The sequence below is a fragment of the Erpetoichthys calabaricus genome, chromosome 16 (genome assembly GCF_900747795.2).
Source record: "Erpetoichthys calabaricus chromosome 16, fErpCal1.3, whole genome shotgun sequence".
NCBI classification, from domain to species: Eukaryota; Metazoa; Chordata; class Cladistia; order Polypteriformes; family Polypteridae; genus Erpetoichthys; species Erpetoichthys calabaricus.
In genome coordinates this window covers 82,215,386-82,239,478 of record NC_041409.2, presented here as the reverse complement: position 1 = coordinate 82,239,478, position 24,093 = coordinate 82,215,386, and the positions used below count along the sequence as shown (strand labels likewise).

The 24,093-nt window shown below is 39.1% G+C and overlaps 1 protein-coding gene and 1 long non-coding RNA gene across 2 annotated transcripts in view; one reads left to right on the top strand and one right to left on the bottom strand.

The window, feature by feature from the left end:
* LOC114667110 (protein AHNAK2) overlaps positions 1 to 17,257 on the top strand; it is a 93,644-nt gene extending 76,387 nt beyond the window's left edge. Inside the window, exons 11-14 of the mRNA XM_051919751.1 lie at positions 41 to 2,140; positions 9,281 to 9,475; positions 10,904 to 12,331; positions 12,518 to 17,257. Of these exons, the coding sequence (XP_051775711.1) occupies positions 41 to 2,140; positions 9,281 to 9,475; positions 10,904 to 12,331; positions 12,518 to 15,246 (6,452 nt within the window). The 3' untranslated portion in view covers positions 15,247 to 17,257. The remainder of the gene's footprint in view (positions 1 to 40; positions 2,141 to 9,280; positions 9,476 to 10,903; positions 12,332 to 12,517) is intronic.
* LOC127526075 (uncharacterized) lies at positions 3,476 to 8,129 on the bottom strand. Its single transcript, XR_007933695.1, has 3 exons — positions 7,984 to 8,129; positions 5,048 to 5,127; positions 3,476 to 3,619 (listed from the first exon to the last, which is right to left on the bottom strand). It is a non-coding gene; the product is annotated as an uncharacterized LOC127526075 (long non-coding RNA).
* Positions 17,258 to 24,093: the final 6,836 nt, after the last annotated feature.

Genomic DNA, 24,093 nt, shown 5'->3' with positions numbered 1-24,093 from the left:
ACTGAGATAAAGCTTCCTGAGGCAGAAATCGATGTCAAAGATCTGGATGGGGAGCCTGAGAGTCTTTCTTCAGAAGATGCTGAATCGAAAATGGAAAAGGGAAAATTCAAGATACCAGAAATTCATATGCCAAAATTTGGCATTTCATTCTCTAAAGGTTCAAGCAAACAGGGTAAAGGGGATGAGGCTACATCCAAAATAGATATCACATCTCCAAAAGTAGAACTTGACGTGAAGAAACCGCAGATCTCAACAGAAGGGAAAGCTGAAGTGAAGATGACTGCCCCGGAATTTTCATTATCTACAACAAAGCCTTCTGTTGACCTGGCAACAGAGGAGCTTGGCATTAAAGTACCAAGACCTGAAGGTGACATTAAACTTGACAGAGAACAAGTCCTAGAGGCGGAGATGCCAGATGTGGACGTTTCACTGCCTACCACTAAGGAAAAACAAATTGAGATGACATTGAAAGAAACGGACATCACCTTAACAAAACCTAAATTAAAACCTGGAACAATACAGGGAGATACTGAACAAGTAATCTTGGAAGATAAGGAAACAGATGGAAAACAAATAAAATTCAAGATGCCCCGGCTGAAAATGCCAACATTTGGAGTGTCAGTCTCGGCAGAGAAAGTGCCTAAACAAGAAATGCATGTGGGAGTGATCAAACCTGAGGTTTCATTACCAGCAGTAGACGTTGATGTTAAAGGTCCTCAAGTGACAACTGTTACAACTGGTCTTGATGTCAGTGGAGAAAGACCTGAAATCGATCTCGCCTCAAAAAATATTTCTGTGGCAGCTCCACCAATAGATGTCCAACTACCATCAATAATGACACGCCTCCAAAGCAAAGAAGGACAACTAAAGGAAAGCGAACAGCCAGAGCTTGTGGAGTCCATTCCAGGTATAAAAAGTTTTGATGTTACCGTTCCAGGGGTGGAAACAGACATTCATTTGCCAAAAATCGAGAAAACAAAGAAAGAAACCGGAGAAGAAATTGAAGCATCGTCAAAGGAAGACACTGAAAAGGAGAAGAAGAAAGGAAAATTCAGAATGCCTCATTTTAAAATGCCTTCATTTGGATCTTCAGCATCACCAGAAAAACTTCCAAAAGATACAGTTGATTCTGGCTCAGCAAAAGTAGACATTACACTCCCAAAAGTGGATTTGGAAATTAAAGGTCCCAAAGTCCAAATGAGTGAAGATCAAGAGGCTTCAAGGCTGTCAAAACCTGAACAGGTACTCACTGTAACTATGCCGTCTGTTGAAGTTGAAGAGAGAGATGTTGATACTAAATTACCAGGAGAAACGTTAGAAGAAAAGGGAAAAGAAAGCAAATTCAAATTGCCACAAATCCCTGACTTTGATATCGCATTCCCTAAAATAAAGGCCACAGACATGAAATCGGCTGTGCATGAGCCAGGTACTGAGATAAAGCTTCCTGAGGCAGAAATCGATGTCAAAGATCTGGATGGGGAGCCTGAGAGTCTTTCTTCAGAAGATGCTGAATCGAAAATGGAAAAGGGAAAATTCAAGATACCAGAAATTCATATGCCAAAATTTGGCATTTCATTCTCTAAAGGTTCAAGCAAACAGGGTAAAGGGGATGAGGCTACATCCAAAATAGATATCACATCTCCAAAAGTAGAACTTGACGTGAAGAAACCGGAGATCTCAACAGAAGGGAAAGCTGAAGTGAAGATGACTGCCCCGGAATTTTCATTATCTACAACAAAGCCTTCTGTTGCCCTGGCAACAGAGGAGCTTGGCATTAAAGTACCAAGACCTGAAGGTGACATTAAACTTCACAGAGAACAAGTCCTAGAGGCGGAGATGCCAGATGTGGACGTTTCACTGCCTACCACTAAGGAAAAACAAATTGAGATGACATTGAAAGAAACGGACATCACCTTAACAAAACCTAAACTAAAACCTGGAACAATACAGGGGGATACTGAACAAGTAATCTTGGAAGATAAGGAAACAGATGGAAAACAAATAAAATTCAAGATGCCCCGGCTGAAAATGCCAACATTTGGAGTGTCAGTCTCGGCAGAGAAAGTGCCTAAACAAGAAATGCATGTGGGAGTGATCAAACCTGAGGTTTCATTACCAGCAGTAGATGTTGATGTTAAAGGTCCTCAAGTGACAACTGTTACAACTGGTCTTGATGTCAGTGGAGAAAGACCTGAAATCGATCTCGCCTCAAAAAATATTTCTGTGGCAGCTCCACAAATAGATGTCCAACTACCATCAATAATGACACGCCTCCAAAGCAAAGAAGGACAACTAAAGGAAAGCGAACAGCCAGAGCTTGTGGAGTCCATTCCAGGTATAAAAAGTTTTGATGTTACCGTTCCAGGGGTGGAAACAGACATTCATTTGCCAAAAATCGAGAAAACAAAGAAAGAAACTGGAGAAGAAATTGAAGCATCGTCAAAGGAAGACACTGAAAAGGAGAAGAAGAAAGGAAAATTCAGAATGCCTCATTTCAAAATGCCTTCATTTGGATCTTCAGCATCACCAGAAAAACTTCCAAAAGATGCAGTTGATTCTGGCTCAGCAAAAGTAGACATTACACTTCCAAAAGTGGATTTGGAAATTAAAGGTCCCAAAGTCCAAATGAGTGAAGATCAAGAGGCTTCAAGGCTGTCAAAACCTGAACAGGTACTCACTGTAACTATGCCGTCTGCTGAAGTTAAAGAGAGAGATGTTGATACTAAATTACCAGGAGAAACGTTAGAAGAAAAGGGAAAAGAAAGCAAATTCAAATTGCCAAAAATCCCTGACTTTGATATCGCATTCCCTAAAATAAAGGGCCCAGACGTGAAATCGGCTGTGCATGAGCCAGGTACTGAGACAAAGCTTCCTGAGGCAGAAATCAAAGTCAAAGGTCTAGATGGGGAGCCTGAGAGTCTTTCTTCAGAAGATGCAGAATCGAAAATGGAAAAGGGAAAATTCAAGATGCCAGAAATGCAAATACGAACATTTGGCATGTCTTTCTCTAAAGGATCAAGCAAACAGGGTAAAGGGGATGAGTCTACATCCAAAACAGATGCCACATCTCCAAAAGTAGACCTTGACGTGAAGAGCCCGCAGATCTCAACAGAAGGTAAATCTGAAGTGAAGGTGACTGCCCCTGAAATTTCATTGTCAATAACAAAGCCTTCTGTTGACCTGGCAACAGGGGACATCAGCATTAAAGTACCAAGACCTGAAGGTGACATTAAACTTGACAGAGAACAAGTCCTAGAGGCAGAGATGCCAGATGTGGACATTTCACTGCCTATCACTAAGGAAAAACAAATTGCGATGACATTGAAAGAAACGGACATCACCTTAACAAAACCTAAACTAAAACCTGGAACAATACAGGGGGATGCTGAACAAGTAATCTTGGAAGATAAGGAAACAGATGGAAAACAAATAAAATTCAAGATGCCCCGGGTGAAAATGCCAACATTTGGAGTGTCAGTCTCGGCAGAGAAAGTGCCTAAACAAGAAATGCATGTGGGAGTGATCAAACCTGAGGTTTCATTACCAGCAGTAGACGTTGATGTTAAAGGTCCTCAAGTGACAACTGTTACAACTGGTCTTGATGTCAGTGGAGCAAGACCTGAAATCGATCTCGCCTCACAAACCATTTCTATGGCAGCTCCACAAATAGATGTCCAACAACCATCAATAACGACACACCTCCAAAGCAAAGAAGTTCAACTAAAGGAACGCGAACAGCCAGAGCTAGTGGAGTCCATTCCAGGTATAAAAAGTTTTGATGTTACCGTTCCAGGGGTGGAAACGGACATTCATTTGCCAAAAATCGAGAAAACAAAGAAAGAAACCGGTGAAGAAATTGAAGCATCGTCAAAGGAAGACATTGAAAAGGAGAGGAAGAAAGGAAAATTCAGAATGCCTCATTTTAAAATGCCTTCATTTGGATCTTCACCATCACCAGAAAAACTTCCAAAAGATACAGTTGATTCTGGCTCAGCAAAAGTAGACATTACACTCCCAAAAGTGGATTTGGAAATTAAAGGTCCCAAAGTCCAAATGAGTGAAGATCAAGAGGCTTCAAGGCTGTCAAAACCTGAACAGGTACTCACTGTAACTATGCCGTCTGTTGAAGTTGAAGAGAGAGATGTTGATACTAAATTACCAGGAGAAACGTTAGAAGAAAAGGGAAAAGAAAGCAAATTCAAATTGCCACAAATCCCTGACTTTGATATCGCATTCCCTAAAATAAAGGCCACAGACATGAAATCGGCTGTGCATGAGCCAGGTACTGAGATAAAGCTTCCTGAGGCAGAAATCGATGTCAAAGATCTGGATGGGGAGCCTGAGAGTCTTTCTTCAGAAGATGCTGAATCGAAAATGGAAAAGGGAAAATTCAAGATACCAGAAATTCATATGCCAAAATTTGGCATTTCATTCTCTAAAGGTTCAAGCAAACAGGGTAAAGGGGATGAGGCTACATCCAAAATAGATATCACATCTCCAAAAGTAGAACTTGACGTGAAGAAACCGGAGATCTCAACAGAAGGGAAAGCTGAAGTGAAGATGACTGCCCCGGAATTTTCATTATCTACAACAAAGCCTTCTGTTGACCTGGCAACAGAGGAGCTTGGCATTAAAGTACCAAGACCTGAAGGTGACATTAAACTTGACAGAGAACAAGTCCTAGAGGCAGAGATGCCAGATGTGGACGTTTCACTGCCTACCACTAAGGAAAAACAAATTGAGATGACATTGAAAGAAACGGACATCACCTTAACAAAACCTAAACTAAAACCTGGAACAATACAGGGAGATACTGAACAAGTAATCTTGGAAGATAAGGAAACAGATGGAAAACAAATAAAATTCAAGATGCCCCGGCTGAAAATGCCAACATTTGGAGTGTCAGTCTCGGCAGAGAAAGTGCCTAAACAAGAAATGCATGTGGGAGTGATCAAACCTGAGGTTTCATTACCAGCAGTAGATGTTGATGTTAAAGGTCCTCAAGTGACAACTGTTACAACTGGTCTTGATGTCAGTGGAGAAAGACCTGAAATCGATCTCGCCTCAAAAAATATTTCTGTGGCAGCTCCACAAATAGATGTCCAACTACCATCAATAATGACACGCCTCCAAAGCAAAGAAGGACAACTAAAGGAAAGCGAACAGCCAGAGCTAGTGGAGTCCATTCCAGGTATAAAAAGTTTTGATGTTACCGTTCCAGGGGTGGAAACAGACATTCATTTGCCAAAAATCGAGAAAACAAAGAAAGAAACCGGAGAAGAAATTGAAGCATCGTCAAAGGAAGACACTGAAAAGGAGAAGAAGAAAGGAAAATTCAGAATGCCTCATTTTAAAATGCCTTCATTTGGATCTTCAGCATCACCAGAAAAACTTCCAAAAGATGCAGTTGATTCTGGCTCAGCAAAAGTAGACATTACACTTCCAAAAGTGGATTTGGAAATTAAAGGTCCCAAAGTCCAAATGAGTGAAGATCAAGAGGCATCAAGGCTGTCAAAACCTGAACAGGTACTCACTGTAACTATGCCGTCTGCTGAAGTTAAAGAGAGAGATGTTGATACTAAATTACCAGGAGAAACGTTAGAAGAAAAGGGAAAAGAAAGCAAATTCAAATTGCCAAAAATCCCTGACTTTGATATCGCATTCCCTAAAATAAAGGGCCCAGACGTGAAATCGGCTGTGCATGAGCCAGGTACTCAGACAAAGCTTCCTGAGGCAGAAATCAAAGTCAAAGGTCTAGATGGGGAGCCTGAGAGTCTTTCTTCAGAAGATGCAGAATCGAAAATGGAAAAGGGAAAATTCAAGATGCCAGAAATGCAAATACGAACATTTGGCATGTCTTTCTCTAAAGGATCAAGCAAACAGGGTAAAGGGGATGAGTCTACATCCAAAACAGATGCCACATCTCCAAAAGTAGAACTCGACGTGAAGAAACCGCAGATCTCAACAGAAGGGAAAGCTGAAGTGAAGGTGACTGCCCCGGAATTTTCATTATCTACAACAAAGCCTTCTGTTGACCTGGCAACAGGGGACATCAGCATTAAAGTACCAAAACCTGAAGGTGACATTAAACTTGACAAAGAACAAATACTAGAGGCGGAGATGCCAGATGTGGACATTTCACTGCCTACCACTAAGGAAAAACAAATTGCGATGACATTGAAAGAAACGGACATCTCCTTAACAAAACCTCAACTAAAGCCTGGAACAATACAGGGGGATACTGAACAAGTAATCTTGGAAGACAAGGAAACAGATGGAAAACAAATAAAATTCAAGATGCCCCGGGTGAAAATGCCAACATTTGGAGTGTCAGTCTCGGCAGAGAAAGTGCCTAAACAAGAAATGCATGTGGGAGTGATCAAACCTGAGGTTTCATTACCAGCAGTAGACGTTGATGTTAAAGGTCCTCAAGTGACAACTGTTACAACTGGTCTTGATGTCAGTGGAGCAAGACCTGAAATCGATCTCGCCTCACAAACTATTTCTATGGCAGCTCCACAAATAGATGTCCAACAACCATCAATAACGACACGCCTCCAAAGCAAAGAAGTACAACTAAAGGAATGCGAACAGCCAGAGCTGGTGGAGTCCATTCCAGGTATAAAAAGTTTTGATGTTACCGTTCCAGGGGTGGAAACAGACATTCATTTGCCAAAAATCGAGAAAACAAAGAAAGAAACCGGTGAAGAAATTGAAGCATCGTCAAAGGAAGACATTGAAAAGGAGAGGAAGAAAGGAAAATTCAGAATGCCTCATTTTAAAATGCCTTCATTTGGATCTTCACCATCACCAGAAAAACTTCCAAAAGATACAGTTGATTCTGGCTCAGCAAAAGTAGACATTACACTCCCAAAAGTGGATTTGGAAATTAAAGGTCCCAAAGTCCAAATGAGTGAAGATCAAGAGGTTTCAAGGCTGTCAAAACCTGAACAGGTACTCACTGTAACTATGCCGTCTGTTGAAGTTGAAGAGAGAGATGTTGATACTAAATTACCAGGAGAAACGTTAGAAGAAAAGGGAAAAGAAAGCAAATTCAAATTGCCACAAATCCCTGACTTTGATATCGCATTCCCTAAAATAAAGGCCACAGACGTGAAATCGGCTGTGCATGAGCCAGGTACTGAGACAAAGCTTCCTGAGGCAGAAATCGATGTCAAAGATCTGGATGGGGAGCCTGAGAGTGTTTCTTCAGAAGATGCTGAATCGAAAATGGAAAAGGGAAAATTCAAGATACCAGAAATTCATATGCCAAAATTTGGCATTTCATTCTCTAAAGGTTCAAGCAAACAGGGTAAAGGGGATGAGGCTACATCCAAAATAGATATCACATCTCCAAAAGTAGAACTTGACGTGAAGAAACCGGAGATCTCAACAGAAGGTAAAGCTGAAGTGAAGATGACTGCCCCGGAATTTTCATTATCCACAACAAAGCCTTCTGTTGACCTGGCAACAGAGGAGCTTGGCATTAAAGTACCAAGACCTGAAGGTGACATTAAACTTGACAGAGAAAAAGTCCTAGAGGCAGAGATGCCAGATGTGGACGTTTCACTGCCTATCACTAAGGAAAAACAAATTGCGATGACATTGAAAGAAACGGACATCACCTTAACAAAACCTAAACTAAAACCTGGAACAATACAGGGGGATACTGAACAAGTAATCTTGGAAGACAAGGAAACAGATGGAAAACAAATAAAGTTCAAGATGCCCCGGCTGAAAATGCCAACATTTGGAGTGTCAGTCTCGGCAGAGAAAGTGCCTAAACAAGAAATGCATGTGGGAGTGATCAAACCTGAGGTTTCATTACCAGCAGTAGACGTTGATGTTAAAGGTCCTCAAGTGACAACTGTTACAACTGGTCTTGATGTCAGTGGAGCAAGACCTGAAATCGATCTCGCCTCACAAACTATTTCTATGGCAGCTCCACAAATAGATGTCCAACAACCATCAATAACGACACACCTCCAAAGCAAAGAAGTACAACTAAAGGAACGCGAACAGCCAGAGCTAGTGGAGTCCATTCCAGGTATAAAAAGTTTTGATGTTACCGTTCCAGGGGTGGAAACAGACATTCATTTGCCAAAAATCGAGAAAACAAAGAAAGAAACTGGAGAAGAAATTGAAGCATCGTCAAAGGAAGACATTGAAAAGGAGAGGAAGAAAGGAAAATTCAGAATGCCTCATTTTAAAATGCCTTCATTTGGATCTTCACCATCACCAGAAAAACTTCCAAAAGATACAGTTGATTCTGGCTCAGCAAAAGTAGACATTACACTCCCAAAAGTGGATTTGGAAATTAAAGGTCCCAAAGTCCAAATGAGTGAAGATCAAGAGGCTTCAAGGCTGTCAAAACCTGAACAGGTACTCACTGTAACTATGCCGTCTGTTGAAGTTGAAGAGAGAGATGTTGATACTAAATTACCAGGAGAAACGTTAGAAGAAAAGGGAAAAGAAAGCAAATTCAAATTGCCACAAATCCCTGACTTTGATATCGCATTCCCTAAAATAAAGGCCACAGACGTGAAATCGGCTGTGCATGAGCCAGGTACTGAGATAAAGCTTCCTGAGGCAGAAATCGATGTCAAAGATCTGGATGGGGAGCCTGAGAGTCTTTCTTCAGAAGATGCTGAATCGAAAATGGAAAAGGGAAAATTCAAGATACCAGAAATTCATATGCCAAAATTTGGCATTTCATTCTCTAAAGGTTCAAGCAAACAGGGTAAAGGGGATGAGGCTACATCCAAAATAGATATCACATCTCCAAAAGTAGAACTTGACGTGAAGAAACCGGAGATCTCAACAGAAGGTAAAGCTGAAGTGAAGGTGACTGCCCCGGAATTTTCATTATCCACAACAAAGCCTTCTGTTGACCTGGCAACAGAGGAGCTTGGCATTAAAGTACCAAGACCTGAAGGTGACATTAAACTTGACAGAGAAAAAGTCCTAGAGGCAGAGATGCCAGATGTGGACGTTTCACTGCCTACCACTAAGGAAAAACAAATTGCGATGACATTGAAAGAAACGGACATCACCTTAACAAAACCTAAACTACAACCTGGAACAATACAGGGGGATACTGAACAAGTAATCTTGGAAGATAAGGAAACAGATGGAAAACAAATAAAATTCATTATGCCCCGGGTGAAAATGCCAAAATTTGGAGTGTCAGTCTCGGCAGAGAAAGTGCCTAAACAAGAAATGCATGTGGGAGTGATCAAACCTGAGGTTTCATTACCAGCAGTAGACGTTGATGTTAAAGGTCCTCAAGTGACAACTGTTACAACTGGTCTTGATGTCAGTGGAGCAAGACCTGAAATCGATCTCGCCTCAAAAAATATTTCTGTGGCAGCTCCACAAATAGATGTCCAACTACCATCAATAATGACATGCCTCCAAAGCAAAGAAGTACAACTAAAGGAAAGCGAACAGCCAGAGCTTGTGGAGTCCATTCCAGGTATAAAAAGTTTTGATGTTACCGTTCCAGGAGTGGAAACAGACATTCATTTGCCAAAAATCGAGAAAATAAAGAAAGAAACCGGAGAAGAAATTGAAGCATCGTCAAAGGAAGACATTGAAAAGGAGAGGAAGAAAGGAAAATTCAGAATGCCTCATTTTAAAATGCCTTCATTTGGATCTTCACCATCACCAGAAAAACTTCCAAAAGATACAGTTGATTCTGGCTCAGCAAAAGTAGACATTACACTCCCAAAAGTGGATTTGGAAATTAAAGGTCCCAAAGTCCAAATGAGTGAAGATCAAGAGGCTTCAAGGCTGTCAAAACCTGAACAGGTACTCACTGTAACTATGCCGTCTGTTGACGTTGAAGAGAGAGATGTTGATACTAAATTACCAGGAGAAACGTTAAAAGAAAAGGGAAAAGAAAGCAAATTCAAATTGCCACAAATCCCTGACTTTGATATCGCATTCCCTAAAATAAAGGCCACAGACGTGAAATCGGCTGTGCATGAGCCAGGTACTGAGATAAAGCTTCCTGAGGCAGAAATCGATGTCAAAGATCTGGATGGGGAGCCTGAGAGTCTTTCTTCAGAAGATGCTGAATCGAAAATGGAAAAGGGAAAATTCAAGATTCCAGAAATTCATATGCCAAAATTTGGCATTTCATTCTCTAAAGGTTCAAGCAAACAGGGTAAAGGGGATGAGGCTACATCCAAAATAGATATCACATCTCCAAAAGTAGAACTTGACGTGAAGAAACCGGAGATCTCAACAGAAGGGAAAGCTGAAGTGAAGGTGACTGCCCCGGAATTTTCATTATCCACAACAAAGCCTTCTGTTGACCTGGCAACAGAGGAGCTTGGCATTAAAGTACCAAGACCTGAAGGTGACATTAAACTTGACAGAGAAAAAGTCCTAGAGGCAGAGATGCCAGATGTGGACGTTTCACTGCCTACCACTAAGGAAAAACAAATTGCGATGACATTGAAAGAAACGGACATCACCTTAACAAAACCTAAACTAAAACCTGGAACAATACAGGGGGATACTGAAGAAGTAATCTTGGAAGATAAGGAAACAGATGGAAAACAAATAAAATTCAAGATGCCCCGGCTGAAAATGCCAACATTTGGAGTGTCAGTCTCGGCACAGAAAGTGCCTAAACAAGAAATACATGTGGGAGTGATCAAACCTGAGGTTTCATTACCAGCTGTAGATGTTGATGTTAAAGGTCCTCAAGTGACAACTGTTACAACTGGTCTTGATGTCAGTGGAGCAAGACCTGAAATCGATCTCACCTCAAAAAATATTTCTGTGGCAGCTCCACAAATAGATGTCCAACAACCATCAATAACAACACGCCTCCAAAGCAAAGAAGTACAACTAAATGAACGCGAACAGCCAGAGTGTGTGGAGTCCTTTCCAGGTATAAAAAGTTTTGATGTTACCATTCCAGGGGTGGAAACAGACATTCATTTGCCAAATATCGAGAAAACAAAGAAAGAAACCGAAGAAGAATTTGAAGCATCGTCAAAGGAAGACACTGAAAAGGAGAAGAAGAAAGGAAAATTCAGAATGCCTCATTTTAAAATGCCTTCATTTGGATCTTCAGCATCACCAGAAAAACTTCCAAAAGATGCAGTTGATTCTGGCACAGCAAAAGTAGACATTACACTTCCAAAAGTGGATTTGGAAATTAAAGGTCCCAAAGTCCAAATGAGTGAAGATCAAGAGGCTTCAAGGCTGTCAAAACCTGAACAGGTACTCACTGTAACTATGCCGTCTGTTGACGTTGAAGAGAGAGATGTTCATACTAAATTACCAGGAGAAACGTTAGAAGAAAAGGGAAAAGAAAGCAAATTCAAATTGCCACAAATCCCTGACTTTGATATCGCATTCCCTAAAATAAAGGCCACAGACGTGAAATCCGCTGTGCATGAGCCAGGTACTGAGATAAAGCTTCCTGAAGTAGAAATCGATGTCAAAGGTCTGGATGGGGAGCCTGAGAGTCTTTCTTTAGAAGATGCAGAATCGAAAATGGAAAAGGGAAAATTCAAGATACCAGAAATTCATATGCCAAAATTTGGCATTTCATTCTCTAAAGGTTCAAGCAAACAGGGTAAAGGGGATGAGGCTACATCCAAAATAGATATCACATCTCCAAAAGTAGAACTCGACGTGAAGAAACCGCAGATCTCAACAGAAGGGAAAGCTGAAGTGAAGGTGACTGCCCCGGAATTTTCATTATCTACAACAAAGCCTTCTGTTGACCTGGCAACACGGGAGCTCAGCATTAAAGTACCAAGACCAGAAGGTGACATTAAACTTGACAGAGAACAAGTCCTACAGGCGGAGATGCCAGATGTGGACGTTTCACTGCCTACCACTAAGGAAAAACAAATTGAGATGACATTGAAAGAAACGGACATCACCTTAACAAAACCTAAACTAAAAACTGAAACCATACAGGGGGATACTGAACAAGCAATCTTGGAAGATAAGGAAACAGATGGAAAAAAAATAAAATTCAAGATACCCTGGGTGAAAATGCCAACATTTGGAGTGCCAGTCTCGGCAGAGAAAGTGCCTAAACAAGAAATGCATGTGGGAGTAATCAAACCTGAGGTTTCATTACCAGCAGTAGCCGTTGATGTTAAAGGTCCTCAAGTGACAACTGTTACAACTGGTCTTATTGTCAGTGGAGAAAGACCTGAAATCGATCTCGCCTCACAAACTATTTCTGTGGCAGCTCCACAAATAGATGTCCAACTACCATCAATAACGACACACCTCCAAAGCAAAGAAGTACAACTAAAGGAACGCGAACAGCCAGAGCTAGTGGAGTCCATTCCAGGTATAAAAAGTTTTGATGTTACCGTTCCAGGGGTGGAAACAGACATTCATTTGCCAAAAATCAAGAAAACAAAGAAAGAAACCGGAGAAGAAATTGAAGCATCATCAAAGGAAGACATTGAAAAGGAGAAGAAGAAAGGAACATTTAGAATGCCTCATTTTAAAATGCCTTCATTTGGATCTTCAGCATCACCAGAAAAACTTCCAAAAGATGCAGTTGATTCTGGCTCAGCAAAAGTAGACATTACACTCCCAAAAGTGGATTTGGAAATTAAAGGTCCCAAAGTCCAAATGAGTGAAGATCAAGAGGCTTCAAGGCTGTCAAAACCTGAACAGGTACTCACTGTAACTATGCCGTCTGTTGAAGTTGAAGACAGAGATGTTGATATTAAATTACCAGGAGAAACGTTAGAAGAAAAGGGTAAAGAAAGCAAATTCAAATTGCCAAAAATCCCTGACTTTGATATCGCATTCCCTAAAATAAAGGGCCCAGACGTGAAATCGGCTGTGCATGAGCCAGGTACTGAGACAAAGCTTCCTGAGGCAGAAATCGAAGTCAAAGGTCTAGATGGGGAGCCTGAGAGTCTTTTTTCAGAAGATGCAGAATCGAAAATGGAAAAGGGAAAATTCAAGATGCCAGAAATGCAAATACGAACATTTGGCATGTCTTTCTCTAAAGGATCAAGCAAACAGCGTAAAGGGGATGAGTCTACATCCAAAACAGATGCCACATCTCCAAAAGTAGACCTTAACGTGACGAGCCCACAGATCTCAACAGAAGGTAAATCTGAAGTGAAGGTGACTGCCCCTGAAATTTCATTGTCAACAACAAAGCCTTCTGTTGACCTGGCAACAGGGGACATCAGCATTAAAGTACCAAAACCTGAAGGTGACATTAAACTTGTCAGAGAACAAGTCCTAGAGGCAGAGATGCCAGATGTGGACGTCTCACTACCTACGACTAAGGATAAAGGAATTTCACTGACACTGAAGGAAACAGATACCTTAACAAAACCTAAACTAAGTGAAGTTAGAGAAGGACCCACAGATGGCAAACATAGTAAGTTTAAGGTGCCACATTTTAAAATGCCCAGATTTGGAACATCATCCTCAGCAAATAAAGCCCTGAAAGGTGAAACTGAGATTGATTCCCTGAAGGTTGATATGTCATTATTATCAAGAGATGAAGGGATAAAAGAAGAACTCCCAAGTCCTCATATTGATGTCAACATTTCACAAGTCAAAACTGAGACTATAGATGTAAAAGTTGGCAGTAAAGAATTTGTTTCTGTTTCACATGTTAAACCATCTTCAACTGACACCTCTAGAATGGAATTCAGTGATATTAATTCAGAAAGTGACACTAAAGAAAATGCTGGGACTGTAGAGGGCAACTTACCAACATATACAAAAGACATTGTGCTGGAATCTGATAAAGATGTTGTAAAAAGTGAAGTTATGTCCTCAGAAGAGGCAGCTAAATCTAAACAGAGTAAAGAAAAGAAGTCAGAAACAAAACCTAAAAAAAGCAAAATTAATTTACCATCTTTTGGTAATATTTTAAAAGGTTTTGATCTTGAATTTCATTTTCCAATACTTGAGTCTGATGATTTAAAACCAAAAGATCAAGATAAACCAGCAGACACCATTGGTAGAGGAGAAGGAAATGTTGATGGTAATGTGGAGAGTCTTGGAAGCTTACCTACAGCACAGACTCTAGCTGAAGCCACGGTAAAGCACAAAGGTGCAGAACGAGGTGAACATAAATATAGTGCATCTGATAACAAAATACAATCAGAATCAATATCTGCTACTGCATCCTCTGAGTATAAACCTGCTGAAGTAAATGTTTCTGATCCACAATCTGAGACAGACATACAGAATGAAATCGCAAAAGAGAAGTCTGGAATGTTTAAAATTAGACTACCATGGCTTGGCGATAATACAGAGGGCAGCATTAAACATGAAAATAAATCAATAGATTCAAAGGAGAAACACTTACACTATGAGGAGAAAAAGGAAAGTGAAATATCAAGTGCAAAAGGAGGTTGGTTTAAATTTCCAAAATTGAACATTTCCTCTCCTTTAAAGGACATCAAAGATGTCAACAATGAAAATGTTAGTGTACTAACAGAACAATTAAAAGCTGAGCATGATATTACTGAAGAGGATGTTTCTGACATAGCTGAGATCTCTCATGATGCTGGCTTAAGTGAAATGACAGACAGCCATTTAACAGGCATGCCTTTTGACTCTCCGACACGTGTTACAGTGAAATACACACATTCTAATGTTGTTACTGGTACCAGTGATGTATTTGCTCCAAGTGATATTGTTACTTCCACAGCTAGAACTGAATTAATTCTTTTAGAACCAAGTATACCAGAAAAATTTAGAATCAATACCAGTAACTTACTTCATGGTGATCCATCAATGCCCACAAAAGAGATTACTGATAAAATTGGAAAAGGAGATACATCCGTACTTCAGGAGTCAAGTAAAGTTCAACCTGAAATGATGGCTGACAAATCAAGCGCCATTCATTCCACAGTTTTCTCAGAACATACTTTACCAACAGAAAAAGTAATATTAAAAGTCTCCTCTTCACCAGCAACATCTTCTGATGATACTACTCAAGGGGGTTTAACTGTAACCCACAAGGGAAGTGTATCAGTGAAGAAGTATGTTGTTAAGGAAACGTTTAGTGATGAGAAGGAAAATGTTGTAATAACCCAAAAGATGAAGCAAAATGATGAAGATTCAGGAATAAGAGGTACAGAGGAGGCAGTGTCTGCTCTCCAAAGGCTCAAAGACACAATGCACTCTGAAAAGATTAAATTTTTCCAGACTCCAGATTTGTCAACACCTGCAGTAAGCAGTCAGCCTACAGAAAAGGAACTACCAGAAAACAAATAGTTTTGTCTTCACTATCGTTAATAACTGGCCTGTGTTCTTTATTACTGATAAACTGCTTTATTTGGCTTGTCCACAGAAAATGCTCTTTTGTCAGTGCAGCACTTTTCTCATGTACAAGTATATTCATTCTATACTTAATTTTATTTACTTTGCTCTCATATGATAAGTCCATCACATATCTTAAGCATAACACTCCCAGCAAATTGAAGAACTCAATTAATATACTTCATTCTTTTTTGGATAAAATTGATTTTTCCATCATTAATAAAATGTTTATTGTGCCAAGATAAAAATGATAAAATTATTATGTTACTGGAACATTGTCATTCTTTGCAATAAATATATACAGAAGTTCAGATTAATAAGGTTTACAGTTTAAGTTCATAATTATTGTCAAGTGTACTTAGGTGAACAAGGAATCCAATCAGGGGGCTCAGCACACAATTTCTGTGGGGTTCCTGGTTCAGGTCAGTGTGGAGGGAGTGATGCTATCAGTCTAATGATGTCTGCCAGTCAGGAAGTACAAATTCCATCTCCTGCAGGTGTCAGTATATTCTAAAGTTAGGAGACTACTGAGTGGAGTTATTAAAAAAATGCATCAGCACAAGTTGATACTGTCATGTTCTAGCTTCACTTATCATGGCTGCTTTTTGTTTTGTTCTTCAAAAACTATAGAAACTACTTTTTAAAAACAATGCCTGTTGTACATGTACTGCATAATAGTAGGATAACTGGAATCTTAACAACACCAGCAATTATTAAAAAAATGCTGCATGTTATCTTAAGGTTCAGATTTAGAATAAGCAACATAATGTTACAAATTTCCACCTCTGCAGTCATTTGTTGAATGTCAGTTACAGAGATTTATGGAATTTCTTCAGCAGCTTTTCTTTACATGTCAAGTGCTCTCTATTCAAAACTCTAAAAGCCTGTAATAATTTTCAAATAAGTAATCTGTTGAAAACAGATGAGTAAATCTTTCTCTGATATGTACAAAATAAATTATTACCATACAATCAACATGCATACACAAGAGCTCTGCATGAAATTTAAGCAAAAAGAAAACATTTAGTTTTTCTGCAATGAAAAGACACTGACCACTATGTCACACATATATACATATGCATATGATAATGTAATAAATATATATGGATAATAACCATTAGCTAAAGCAAGTTAACTTGCACAAAAATGCATTGGAAAAGCCAGTTTTTACTATTTTTTTCAAAACAAACAATAATGTTAAAGTTGTGTTTGTGGTATGCTGTACATTATTGTACAATGCTGATTTTATTCAGTTCATATATTACAAAGTGATCAATATTCTTTTTAAATACTTAAATGCTGGGTATAGTTCTAAGCTAGCATCTTTTCTTATGTACCCACTGAACATAGGCAAACTCGACTGTTCTTTAAATATTACATTCTGTCAGATAGCCATATGCATTCACATAATTAAAATAAATTATTTATACTAACAAATCTCAAATGGCAAATTTACATCAATGACACTTTCCCACAAGTGCAACACATGTTGAACATGCTAGCTGTTGTCACTGAACCTTAATACTTTTCATGAATATTACAAACTCAAAATATTGATATATATATTTAAAGTGATTTCTAAACAAAATACTGTAAATTATGAGAGTACTCCCCTAAAACACCAGAATGACCTGCATGGAAATGCTTTTTGGGTATTTATGGCTACTGTATACAATATAATAGCACATATTAACACATACAAAAATGTTAAAACTAACACAAAGTAAAATCAATTAAAAAAATGGAAGTGAAAAGAAACAACAATATTGCATATTTAGACAATCTTATTATTAGATAGACCAGGTTCTATCAGCAATGGGAATTTTTTAATGATTTCCACCTCCTGTGCTACTGCATTTTGGGCTTTTGCATAGAGGTTCCTCAGGTTCATCCCTGCTTTGCAATCAATTTATATTAAAATTGTTATTTACATATGAATATTAAATAAACTGTGAATATTAAATAATACAGCTTGTTTTCATTTGATTTGTCTTTGAACATGACTAAGACAAGGAGATTAAAGCTATTAGTATAAACAGCATGAAGGTCCTGGTCTCCATTACTTTTGTAATATTCATTTTGAATGTTTAAGTGTGGCACGGTGGCGCAGTGGGTAGCGCTGCTGCCTCGCAGTTGGGACCTGGGGACCTGGGTTCGCTTCCCGGGTCCTCCCTGCGTGGAGTTTGTATGTTCTCCCCGTGTCTGCGTGGGTTTCCTCCAGGCGCTCCGGTTTCCTCCCACAGTCCAAAGACATGCAGGTTAGGTGCATTGGCGATTCTAAATTGGCCCTAGTGTGTGCTTGGTGTGTGGGTGTGTTTGTGTGTGTCCTGCGGTGGGTTGGCACCCTGCCCAGGATTGGTTCCTGCCTTGTGACCTGTGTTGGCTGGGATTGGCTCCAGCAGACCCCCGTGACCCTGTGTTCGGATTCAGCAGGTTGGACAATGGATGGATGGATGGATGTTTAAGTGTTCCACCACAGCTCAATCCTTACTCAATCAAAATAAAAAGACACTAAAGTCTGAAACTCAAATTGTACGGAAAAGTACAAATTGGGCTGACAATTAAAGATTTGATTTTTGTTAGCTTACACCGCTGGTCTTTTTTGTTTCTGAAGGAGATAATGAACCTTCAATTATGTACATTGCAATCCCCCCCTTTTCCAGCCCATGTTATTGTATTTATTTTATACAAGTTACTGATAAGTCATTTTTCTTTTCTGTCATGGTCTCTTGGTTACTAAAGAAGATGCTCTATAATATTTTAAGGAGACTATGCAAAGAATTCTAGGGCTTCATCTGCTTGTTTAAAGGTTTATGACCAACACCTCTTAATGTACTGTAAATTCATCTATGCAACTATACTTGCAAGAGCTACTTTTAGTGCACTGGTATTTTGTACACTGTAATTCCTTTCTTGACTTTTTTTTTTTTTTTTTTGCAGTTTGGTGCAAAGTGATTACTGATCACCATGAACTAAGAATTTATAAAACATCCTGGCCAAAAGCTGTCACTTCTAGGCAATGACTACATGGAATAAGAGGGAGTACATAATATTACTTGACAGTTTCAGTTAACACATAATCTTTTGGAGAATTTTTTTTTGGTTAAAGACAACCTGAATTGCTTGTACTTGTCTAAATATTAATTAGAAATATTTCATACTAATATTGTGATCTTAAAAAGATACATAGGCAAAATGCACATCATCAAAATCTATTAATGATTACTTTTATTAATATTTTTTAGGGAAAACATCTTCTTTAGTGCTTGTCATATTAACATCCATCCATCCATCCATTTTCCAACCCGCTGAATTCGAACACAGGGTCACGGGGGTCTGCTGGAGCCAATCCCAGCCAACACAGGGCACAAGGCAGGAGTCATATTAACATGTATATCTTAATATAAAAACCCAGCAGCAGCACTCCCTGACATGGTGTGTGACATGTTCATCCTATTTACTGAATGTGCTTATGGAGGTACAAGTGAAGATGTCATTATATTATTGGCAATTATTGCCACACCTGAATACAAACATTTATTTTAATATATAATTGGTTTGTATATACATAAAATGAGGAGCTGTACAGTTGCACGGTGGTGGCGCAGATGCCTCACAACAAGTAGACCATGGATTATGTCCCAGGTGCTCTCTGTGTGGAGTATGCATGTTCTCTCTGTGTCTATGTGAATTTCCTCCTGGTGCTCTGGTTTCCTTGCATAGTCCAAAGACATACAGATTAGGTGAATTGCTAAATCTTCCCTACTGTTTGTGTGCGTTCACCCTGTGATGGGCTGATGCTTTGTCCAGGTATAATTCTCACTTTGCGCCCTAAGCTTGATGAGATTGAATCCTGCCCTGGATGAGTGAGTTAAGAAAATAGATGGATAGATAACATGATTTACAGTATATATTATTTGTCAATATATGGTAAAGTATGAGGTCCAGATTTGCTGGTAAATTTTGACTATTTTGAGCTATTCAGACTACATATTAGGATACTCTTTATTAAGCACAGGCTCTCTGTAGCAACTTTATTAAGTACACCTATATACAGTAGTAGCAAGTAGTAATACCTTTAACATCCAAAATACACTGAATTCTTCAAAGTATGAATTTAACACAGCGCTTGCATAAATGTTTACATGTTCAATAAGTTACATGATAAGACTATGGTCAAACTTAATGATACATAGTTACATTTTACTGTGTACATGCACCTAAAAGAACTGTGTACATGTGATAAATTTTGCCCAATCCTGAGTCAGGTCATGGTCTGTTTGCATATTTTCCCTAAGTCTCTGTGGCTTTTCTTCTATCATCTTGAAAGACCTGTAGGTCTGGTTGATTGTATATTCTGAACTGGCCTATATGTAACTCTAGTTGTGTGTGTGAGTGGGTCCAAAAGGGGACTGGAGGCCCATCCAATTCTGGTTTCCTGCCCTGCACCTGATTCTGCTGAGAGATGTTCTACAGTGACAGGAGCTGGGATAGGATTCAAACTCAGTTCTCTGCAGTTGTAAATTAAAAGCTAATTATTTTGTGACAAAAGAAAAAAGCAAACAAGCATTACATTTATTATTTTTCATACAGCAATAACCATGGTTATTTGGAAGCAGTCAATGTTATAACTTATTATGAATTGTATAACACCATTGTGTTCTTGTAAACACTGTGTTCTGATTCTTTGGTGGACCTAATGTACTGCAGCATCTACACTAGAAACTAAAATATTGGCTCATGTTCCTCAGTCCAGTAAAATTCTATAAATGTGAAATGGTACCAAAGTTGTTCTGAAAAATTCATGTTCCCATGTCCAATGAATTCATACTGGAATTAATTTCCGTCCTCTGTGGAAAACCCCAGCATTTTACTTCCTCATTTAAGCTATCTGCATAAGGAAGTATGCATAAACAGGAGTTCCAAGGCAACATTTCTGATATCTCTATGATGCAGCAAAAGAAAAAAAAAAGTTTAAAACAAAAAATAAAACACAAACAATAATTTTAGTAGTTGACATGTGGGACACCCTTACTATTCCCTTGATGTGCCATTCCTGTATCAGTTTTGACATATTTAAGTATTATATTGTTACTATACATAAAAACAAGTACACTTTTATACTGATTTGCCAATAATCTATATATACAGTATGTTCATGTATACAGAAAAACATGTGTCTATAAAGCAATTTAAAGTACACATTACAGAAACTTGTAATTTACTGATCATTATCTTGTGTGCAACACTATCCGTACTTTACACACTTCCATCTTTGGCAGCCTTCAATGAGCATAACTCCTTTCTCCTGAGTAGTACTAAATCCACCATGATATATACAAAAAAAAAAATCAAATTACTTTTAACTGGTTTTGCATATTGTTTAAATGTAGACACAAACTGAGTTGACTATGGTTCCACATTTTTCTCATAAGGAAAACTGCAGAGCGTCAATTGTTCAGTATGTAATAATTTAAAATAATTTTACTTACACTGAGTTGTATGGTGGTACAATAGTTAGTGCTCCTGTCTCACAAACCAATCATTCTGGGTTTGAATTTCAGGCTTGCATGATGTGAAGTTTTTTCCAGGTACTTCAAGTTTTCCTCCTGCATTCTGAAAAACATGGAGATTAGTACAATTGTATACTCTAAACTGGACCCAATAGGGTGTCGGTGTGTACATAAGTGAGTACTGGGATTGACTGATGTCCCATCCAGAAATTGCTATTGCCCTGTCCCTGATACTACTGAGACCGGCTCATATATATATATATATATATATATATATATATATATATATATATATATATATAATTAAATTTTGAAGAATTGCAACAATGTAATTAAAACATTGATTGACCGATTGACAAAACCAGTTTAAAACAGACCTGTCCTGCTTATTGTTGTCTATTTGCCCCCAAAATACAATGGGTCTTTCTTAACTGATCTGACTGAACTTTAAGTTCCCTTTTGTAGAGAGTCACTCTTCTTGGCGATTTCAACGTCCATATTGACATTACTACATGTAATCTGAGAAATGAATTCCTGTCCTTCCAGGACTGTTTTGAGTTGGTGCAGCACGTTGATTTTCCTACTCCCTCTGGTGGTCATACATTGGACCTGATCTGTACATCTGGCTTATCTGTTGGCAACACTAACAGCAGTGATTTGGGACTTTCTGATTATAAAGCAGTACTTTTCACTGTCTCATTACCTCTCCCTCCTCTTACCTGTAAACGCAAAATTCCTTTCAGAAACCTTAAAAATATCTGCCCCTTTATCCTTGCTGGATCCATTTCTGATCTTTTTCTGTCTTCCCCTAATCCATTAACACTTGTTGACTAGTATAACTCATCCCTTCATTCAGCGATAAAATAGCTCCTTTAAAACATAAGGAGGTTTATTTTAAGCATTCATGTTCAAGGTACAATTCAGAATTTACAGTCTGAATTTAGCAGCTGGCTGATGCCTTGAGAAAATGTCACGTAAGACTGGCCTCAATGTGCACATCCAGGTTTTCTCTGACCCCCAAAGGGCTTATAGGGATGCACTAACAACAGACAAGAACATGCATTAAGGCAGAACAACAGAAACTGGCCATGATAACTCAAGGGCTTTGTTCTCTGTAGTTAATAAACTACTTCAGCATGCATTTGGCCCAATTACCTCCGCTACTGAAATGTGAGAAACATTTCTCCACTTTTTCCATAATAAAATTAAAGATCTAAATAATTCAAGTAACATAAATTCATCATCTGTTTATATCCTTCCTTGTTTTCCCACTCCATCCAGGTCTAAATTTTCACCAGTCACATCTGCGTTTGTTAATGACCTGCTTTGTAAGATGAGGCTGACTACTTGTGTACTGGACCCCATCCCCACCACACTTAAATCCTGTCTTCATGCCATAATCCCGACTGTTACAACAATAATAAACAAATTCCTTGACACTGGCTTTATGTCAGCCACTTTTAAAATCACTTCTGTAACCCCAATGTTTAAAAAGTCTGGTCTTGATGCTGACAGTCTTAACAATTTTCAGCCTATTTCTCGCTCACCTTTTGTGTCACAAGTTCTTGAGCATATTGTAGCCTCTCGACACACCAATTACTTAACTTCTAATAATTTGATGGAACCCTTCAATTTGGTTTCAGGGCGCAGCACAGCTGTGAAACTCCTCTACTTCAGATAACCAATGATTTGCTTATGGCAGCAGACACTGGACAAACCAGCATATTAATTCTGTTAGACCTCAGTACAGCATTTGACACCATTAGACATGATATTCTACTGTCCAGAATGGAGAATATGCTGGGCATCTTTAGCACTGTCCTCCAGTGGTTCAAGTCCTATCTGACCAATAGGCAAGAGTTTGTTAGTCTTGGCAACAGTAGATCCGGCTCAGCGCTGGTCACACAAGGGGTTCCTCAGGGCTCCGTCCTCATCCCTCTGCTCTTCTGTATCCATATGGTTCCCCTTGGCCATATTATTCATAGCTTTGGTCTGGGTTATAATTTTTATGCAGATGATACTCAACTCTATTTCAATGTTAAAAGCAAAACTTCATCAGAGCTTTCTCAGCTCACAACTTGCCTCAGTGAAATTAAAGCCTGGATAGAGCAGAACTCTTTAAAATTAAACTGTAACAAACTCCTGCAAATTGGCACTAAAGTACAACTTAAGAAAACGAGCTCCTTCTCAGTTACTTTTGACAGTGATCTCATCAGACATTCATCTAATATAAGGAATCCTGGTGTTATGTTTGATTTCTCCCTTTCTTATTCCACCCACATAAACTACATTAAGAAATGTCTTACTTTCACCTCTGTCACATATCCTGTGTTCACTCATTCTTCTCTTCTAATGCTAAGAAACATGTCCACGCTTTTATCATATCCCACATTGATTATTGTAACTCTCTACTGGCAGGTGTCACTGCTAATCTTATATCACACCTCCAGCTGATTCAAAACTCTGCTGCAAGAGTCCTAACACAATCCAGGAATGGTGAGCACATAACACCCATCCTGCTTCGCCTTCACTGGCTTCCTGTGTCTTACAGAATTAAATGTAAATTTCTATTTTCTTATATATAAACGGCTACACATGGAAGTGTGTGTGTCTGTCCAGCCCAGAAGTGAGAGGTTGAGTCGAGGTAAGGATTTCACCTCTGAGGAAACAGAAAACTCCCTTAGCCGCTAATAACACAAGTAAGGGCAGCACGTCTGCAAAACGAAACCTCAGAAGAAAGACAAAGTCACTTAGCCTCTTAAAATCGGCAAAACGGTATCCCTTTTACTTTTCCTCCCGATGCTAATACACAAGCGAGGCGAGCATGTCAACAAAACAAAACCTCCGAAGAAAGACAAAGTCGCTTAGCCTCTAACATCGGCAAAGCAGTATCCCTTTTATTTTTCCTCCAGTTGCTAATGCACAAGTGATGCGAGCACATTGGCAAAACGAAACCTCCTAGGAGAGAGAGGCCCAGACTAGTTACTTTCAATTACCTGACATCTCTACATTTCAATTTTTTTTCTGACGATTTCAATAGTTTCTATGACCCCGGGCTTTTTACAACACGGGCTTACACGGCTAGTTAACCTATAAAGCTTTAAATGGCCTCTCAACAGACTACATCAGTGACCTTCTCCATCGCTATGCTTCTTTTTGCCCACTACGGTCCTCTGATTCTTGCAGTCTTCTTGTGCCCCACACTAACCTGCACTCTATGGGTGACAGGGCCTTCAGCTGTACAGCACCCAGACTTTGGAAGCTGACTCAATCCATTCCTTTAAAAAGC